Source organism: Poecile atricapillus, chromosome 23 (genome assembly GCF_030490865.1).
Source record: "Poecile atricapillus isolate bPoeAtr1 chromosome 23, bPoeAtr1.hap1, whole genome shotgun sequence".
Classification (NCBI taxonomy): Eukaryota; Metazoa; Chordata; class Aves; order Passeriformes; family Paridae; genus Poecile; species Poecile atricapillus.
Genome location: NC_081271.1, coordinates 5,488,493 through 5,496,003, shown reverse-complemented (window position 1 = coordinate 5,496,003; position 7,511 = coordinate 5,488,493). Strand labels below are relative to the sequence as shown.

General features: G+C 51.4%; 1 protein-coding gene across 1 annotated transcript; it reads right to left on the bottom strand.

Annotated features, from left to right (window-relative positions):
• Nucleotides 1–5,731: 5,731 nt before the first annotated feature.
• Nucleotides 5,732–7,231, bottom strand: KCNA2 (potassium voltage-gated channel subfamily A member 2). The gene has a single exon (XM_058855994.1). It carries the CDS (start codon nucleotides 7,229–7,231, stop codon nucleotides 5,732–5,734), a length of 1,500 nt encoding a protein of 499 aa, XP_058711977.1.
• Between the last annotated feature and the right edge of the window lie 280 nt (nucleotides 7,232–7,511).

Here is a 7,511-nt window from a genome sequence, read left to right as displayed (position 1 = left end):
TCCTCTTCCTATTGATTTGCTCAAATTAGGCACCACATGCAGGGTTGATCCAATACCCATTTTTTCCCCTTGTGCTTCGGGGACGACAGTGGAGGACAAGAGCACAATCTCAAACAATGAGGGAGCAAGTGCAAATGGATAATTACATCTTATAGGCAGCAGAAAAAAAATAATAAAAATAATAATATTCAAAAAAAACAAACCCCAGAAGACCAACCCCAAGCTCAGGATAGCCAGGCAGGGCTGGGGAGGGGATGTGGTGGGTCCATGTGCGTGGAGCTGCTGTGGTTACACGATGTCCAGCAGCTCCAAACCATCCCCTCTCTGGAGGGAAAATATGAATTAGGGATTTATCTCTTGTCATGCACAACTGGGCTGGGGGATCCTGTCCCTGGGTGTAAATCAGTGCTGTGCTCCCAGGGCTGCTTCACCCCAGGCTGGGCCCTCTCCCCCTGATGGGACACAGCAGGATCAGAGCATTTCTGAGCAGAGGGGTGAATTTTGGGCAGCCAAATGCAGAAACATCACAGGGACACCGAGGGGACACTGGCCAGGGATGCTGGCAGGGCTGGGGAAGGACAGAGCAGGGGCTGGTGCTTGGGGGGGAACCCTTGTCCCCCCTTGGGGCTCCTGGCAGGGGCAGCAGCTGGTCCCCAACAGGAGGCACCAAGGGATGTGTCACATGGAGAAGGTCAAATGGAGCCAGGGGTGTGAGTAGAGAGCCACAGCCTTCATTTGAGTGCAAACCAAAATGGTTTGGGGCTGACTCCTTCTTTCCTCAGCCTGCTTCACCCCTGCAGCAGACTGACCAGTTCCCATGAGTGACCACCACAGATAACTCCCATGGTCAACCACCCCCAAGGATGCAGACTTTGGGATAAGGTCTCGTGGTAATGATCTTGAGCAAAGGTTTCAAGACCAAGCTGCAAGGGGCTTGGAGCAACCTGGTCTAGTAGAAAGTGTCCGTGTCCATGGCAGGGGGTGGAACAAGGTGAGCTTTGAGATCCCTCCGACCCAAACCATTCCAGGATTCTGTGATAGAACTACCCTGGCTCCAGAATAGGAGCCATCACGCTGGAACCAAAAGTCTCCATAGGTGAAGAGATTTAAAACCCAACCATTACAAACAATAACCCCAAAGCCCACTCAGTGCAGCACAGCACCTGCAGCTCAACCAAATCCCTTCAACCACTGCTTGGCTTTCCCTGCACAGTCACTGAAATGGTCAAGACCAGCCCAAGCCAGGACTTGGGGCTGGGAACAGACACTGCAAAGCTGCTGTTTGCAGAGGGGTGCGAGAATGCCACCAGACCCTCAGGATGCTTCTGCTCCCAAGGCAAGATCCAGATCTCCTTCCCTTGGACCCATCCCCAAGTATATTGCAAGCTCTGGAAAAGCTACAAGGCTTTGGCAGCAGTTTCAAAGGCTGACCCAGGAATTATCTGATAACAAAGCAAGGTCCTTCCTGAAATACCTCCTCCTCCTCTGTCTTTTTCTCTCCTTCTGTGTATTTATGCACAAATATGCCCATATTTATACACCCACGTGCCACTCTCATAACGCCAATCCAGAGATCCTTTTCTTCTTATAGCTCAGTATTCAAATCTGTAGGACTTTGACACAGTCACTGCAGAGATTAATTTTCCCAATAAAACATTGTGCTCCAGAGAGATCATTTTTTCCTAATCACTTGGTAGCATCCAGCTGGTACATGAGCCTCACCCCATTGCCCTCAGCAGATATTCTGGAAGATTTGAAAGGGCTGATGGGCTGCCTGCAGGCTTGGGCACGAGGCTGGGTGTTAGAAGACAACCCGCTCTGTAATCACAGCTTTCCATCTCTCCAAAACCATGGCACAGTGACTAAAACTAAAATAGAGGCGCTGCCTCCTCCGGGTGCCAAGCCAGGAGCACCTCCACAGACCAGAGAGCTCCAGTTCTCCATTCCAGGCCTGGAGAGAGGGAAATGGCTCCTCAGGAGGAGGAGAAGAGCCAGACTATCTCTGTTTAGGGGCCTGATCAACTCTAACACCGCTGTGGGACCCTCCCCTTCCTCAGTCCCTAATTTAGCATCCTCAGTCTGAGCCTCTTTGCAGCTCATTTTTGCACCTTTCAGAGTCAGGAGGAGATTGGGATGCTCAGCATCTCCACAGAAACAGGCCCAGACTCGCTCAAACCACATTCCTTAAGAAAAAAAATTTTAAAAAAAAGAAAAAAAAAGAAAAAAATATCACAGTCTCCTCCTGAAAAACTGGTTCAAGATCACATCAGTGAGTCAGAAGCAAAGCTAGAAATAGCACTAGAGCTCCGACCTGCAGGCACAAATCCCATTAAAAGCTGTAGGGGAACAATTTCTCTGTGCGAGGCAGGAGTCTGGACCCTTCTGCTCCATGTGGGCTGTCAGATCCCTCCCAGCCACGAATCCCTCCCAGCCGTGGATCCCTCCCGCCCACAGCCCTCACCGACCCTTCCCACCCTGAGCCAAACATCCGAGCACTGACCCTGAGCGTTTTCCTTGTGCCCCCAACAAGGGCAGCCCAGAGCCGCGCTCCCACCAGCGCTCGTTTTCCCAGGAGCATCTGCCAGGGTCAGTGCAGGAGGTGCTGGATCTGTCCTGAGGAAGGGACGGGCTGTGCTGGCATGGGGACACTCATCACCTCACGTCAGTGACATCAGGAGAGTGGTCTCATGCTCTTCACCCCCGTTTGCCCCTGATGTGTGACTGTGGAACTTCCCCCAGCTTGGAGATGGGGTTTGGATGTTGGGATCCTGCTCACGGATCCGCTGTCCCCTCCTGCCTGGCCTTGGAAAGCCCAGGGGAACACCGTGCCCAAAACCCCACCTCCCCAAAGGAAAAGCTCACCTTCCTCTCACCAAACCACCACCACACACACCCACTGCTTTGGCCAGCGCTCCTCCAAACCAGCCCAAGCCCTCGGGCATCCAACAACCGGACACTTCACAAAGTCTCACCGAGTGCCAGCAGCCTCCAAAGCACCTGCAGCAAAACCACCAGCAAAACACCTCAACCCTGACCAGGAACGGGATCACCTGGTGCCAAGGGCATCCAGAGGATCCCAGCACATCAGGCAGCTCCCCTGTGTGAGCCCATGTCCCCACGGAACCACCACGAGCCGGATCTGTGGAAGTTGGCCGTCTGCCCTGGGAATCGTGCCTGAGCCAACGACTCTCGCCAGCCCTGTCCCATCCAACAGGATGAGCTTCAGAACTCAAGATTTATTGCTTTTGGTTGTGTTGGCTTTTTTGTGTGCGTGAAGGGGCTTCAGGGTCTCCCATTCCCAGGCTGCCACAGCAAAGTGGGAGTGCAGGGCTCCCAGTATAACGAGATCCAGTTAAAGACAGACTGGGGACCCGAACACCCCTGAACCCCAGCACTTGGAAGCTGCTGGTCCTCTGCCCCACACAGAAACAGGGACTGCCACGCACAAACCATGGATACTTGGAATTAATTATAGCCAGGCCTCAATCAATCAATCAATCAATCAATCAAATAAAACTGAGGAGTGAGTCCACAAACCATGGATACTTGGAATTAATTATAGCCAGGCCTCAATCAGTCAAATCAATCAATCAAATAAAACTGAGGAGTGATTCCGCTTGGCCAAGTGGAGCCCCATCAGCACAAGATGGATCCTGCTCTGGAGCAGCATTTGGAGCCATTGCTGTAGATACTTTAGCACCAGTTGGATTATTGTCAGGAGCAGGGGTTTCCTCTCTGAGGAAGGAAGGGTCTGGCTCACCCCTCCCCAAGCTCCTTGTGCTCACCCTTCATGCAGAGTTTCAGGGCTGATCATGCCCCAGTTCAGCCCAAATTCACCCCGACTGAACCCTGTTCCACAGCCCAGGGAGGCTTTGCTGCACCGTGACCTTGGCAGAGATTTTTCCCCCGTCTCCCCTGACCTGGAAGAGGAGCAGGACACCTCTCCCTGAGGATTGTCAGCAATAGGGAAAAAAACAAGCAAACCCACACAGGGATGGGGAAAGCAGGTGAGATTCCCCACACATCAACAGCTCTCACCCATCCCCAAATAACACTGGGCATGAAGAAAGAGAGCCTCAGGCTCTCTGCACCTTGACCCACTGCTCTTGAACACCCTGGAGGAAGGCAAAGCAAAGGCTCAGAGGAGCCAGCTCAGATCCAGGCCACCTCAGCACGTGCCCTCTCCATCAAAAAGGAATAAAGCCCCAGCCCTGACAGGGCTTTTTGAGCTTTCAAGCCCAAAATGCACCCTGCCCTGGTGACCCCATGGGCTCCAGGGGCAGGCCACCCTGCTCCAGCCCATGTCCCATCATCCCAGCAGCCCTGAGCCGGGAAGTCCTCGATGCCCCAAGCGCTCTGTTTGCTGAGGATTCGGCCCTGTAGTCGCTCTCTAAATATCTATACACACACACACACGGGAATTCTACGGGAACGGCTGAAAACTGCTGATCAAACAAGTCAGGAGAGCTGGAACCTGCTATTCCACCTGCTCCTCGTGCCCTCTCCGATCCGTCGTGGTTTCTGCTCCTGACACCACGATTAATGACTAATTACTCGCCCCATAATGAGCGCAGGTGTTTAACTTTCAGCTCACCTTCCCTGGCTTGCATTCGTCAGCTCTTGTGTCTGGATGCTCGGACACTCAGGCTTTGCCTTGTTATCTCTCAGGCTTTGCACTGGTATCTATCCAACTGTTGTCAGCACACGCCTTCCCCATCCGGTTTTTAACTATAATGGAGATTTCTTTTTTTAAACTCCCATGAATCTCCTTCGAGCCACCGGAGAATCTATAAACACTATAAACATGAATACTGTATAGTCTACTAAGAAAATATATATTTGTGTGTGTATTAAATATTCAGATTCATGCAACAAATATCCATGCAGCTGTACTGTATTACTGGTTAAATTTCACTGCAGTATAAATATATTATAGGCCACAGCATAGTTGCTCCAGTTTTATATATAGATATAAAAAAAGATGCTTTTTCCAACTCATTTTCAATGTGTCAGTGGAGGTGTCTTTGGTGATCCTGGAAATATTGATGATGGAAGTGTCATCTAAATAAATAAATAAATTCCAAGCTCTTGATTTATTTACTCGTCCCTCCCGATGCCTCGCATAGAAAATTTAAGACTTAATAAATAATGTGCTGTCACACTAATTATCCCTCCCCTGGGCCTCACACTGGCACACTGCAGTGGCTGAAACTATTGCAGCATGCAGCATTCTCAGTTATGAAACAGGAGCCGGGCGCCGCGTTCGCCCTCGGCTTTCCCGGGGCAGGAACCCGAGCCCTCCAGCAACCCGGCCCCACGCCTGCAGCGGCCCTCCAGGAAGTTCTGCCTGACCTTTCCCAGCTGTTCCCTGTGCCTGGGAGCTGTCACCCAGGACAGGGACCAGGATTTGTGGCACCCGGGGGTGGCCCGGACCTGCCCCTTGCATCCCCATCCCGCTGCTCCAAGTGCCCGTCCCCTCCGTATCTTTGGAAACCCACGAGCCTGGGATGGGAGAAGGGCGACAAAATGGTTTGGATTTGGTGTGGTTTTTTTGCACGGACGCTTATTCGGTGCGGAAATCAAAGGTTAAAAGTCACTTACACAGCTATTGCTTCCCATGCAGAACCAAATATACACCGTAGAAAATACTGTATTAACTACAATGCAGAGCAGCACTCAATATCTGCAATTGTTCCACTTCAGCTTTAAATACGGGACTAGATTTTAGCAACTAGACATCGGTTAGCATTTTGGTGATATTCACATAGTTTGTGTTAGCTAGGGTGCAATTGGCTGTCTTCAAGTTCTCCTCCCTAAAATCCTCATTGCTATTGTTCACACCTTCCTGAATCTCCATATAATCAGACTTACTAATGGTAGAGGCACTTCTGCTTTTCTTTAGGTCAGGGGAAGAGGGGATCTTTGGGCAGCTGGTTACTTGCAAATATTGAGCCTGCTCCTCTCCCTCGGTCTCCCGGTGGTAGAAGTAATTGAAGTTAGACACTATGACGGGCACAGGTAAGGCAATCGTTAGTACACCAGCGATGGCACACAAGGAACCCACGATTTTCCCCCCGATGGTCGTGGGGACCATGTCTCCGTAGCCAACAGTCGTCATGGAAACCACAGCCCACCAGAAGGCATCGGGGATGCTCGGGAACTGGGACTCGCTCTCGTCGGCCTCGGCAAAGTAGACGGCGCTGGAGAAGAGGATGACGCCGATGAAGAGGAAAAATATCAAGAGGCCCAGCTCCCGCATGCTGGCCTTGAGAGTCTGTCCCAGGATCTGCAGCCCCTTGGAGTGCCGGGAGAGCTTGAAGATCCTGAAGACCCGCACCAAGCGGATGACTCGAAGGATGGCCAAGGACATGGCTTGCTGGCCCTGCTGACCATCCTCTGGCTTCTCGGCCAGCTCCGTCCCTAAGGTGATGAAATAGGGAATGATGGCTACGATGTCTATAATGTTCATGATGTTGGTAAAAAAACCAGCCTTGCTGGGGCAGGCGAAAAACCTCACCAAGAACTCGAAGGAGAACCAGATGATGCAAAGTGTCTCCACGATGAAGAAGGGGTCTGTGAAAGAAGTGGACTGCTGGTACCCCATGCTGCTGTTGGAGTAGGGGGGATGGCTCAGCCCGCTGCCGTGCATGTCTTCGTTCTCATCCCGAAAAATGGGCAAAGTTTCCAAGCAAAAGCTGACGATGGAGATTAAAATCACCATGACAGAGACAATAGCTATAATCCTGGCAGGGCCTGAGCTCTCAGGGTACTCAAAGAGCAACCACACTTGTCTCTGAAACTCGTTCTCAGGCAGCGGCCTCTCCTCTTCCTTGATGTAGCCTTCATCCTCCCGAAACATCTCCATGGCTTCTTCCCCCAGTTCATAGAAGCGGATCTCTTCGGAGAAGATGTCTAAGGGCACGTTAACCGGCCGCCGCAACCTCCCCCCAGACTGGTAATAATACAAAATCGCATCAAAGCTGGGTCTGTTCCGGTCAAAGAAATACTCGTTCCGGAGAGGGTCGAAATACCTCATCCTCTTTTTAGGATCCCCTAGCAGGGTCTCTGGAAACTGGGCAAGTGTCTTGAGCTGCGTCTCGAAGCGCAGCCCCGAGATATTGATGACCACCCTCTCACAGCACTCATGGTCGGTCTCAGGGTTGTACGTGTCCTGCGGGTGACCGGGAAGAGCTGCAGCTTCATCTGCAGGATCTCCAGTAGCAACTGTCATATTGGGCTTTAAAAGAAATCCTTATGCTAAACTCTTCCCAGTGCCCAGCGGTGGGATCGGGTTCGGGGCAGGGCTACTATCCTGCAGAAGGACAGGTACGTAGGTTTGGTAGAGTCTCATGAAAAGGCGAAGGGATGAGATAAAAAAAGAGAAAAAAAAAAAAAAGGAAAAAAAAAAAAATAAGAAGAAGAAGAAAGAAAATCGCCCCTGCTGAGAAAGAGAGAGATGGAATAAAGTTGGGGGGAGGAGAGCAGATCCCTTCTCTAGCACGTCTATCCCC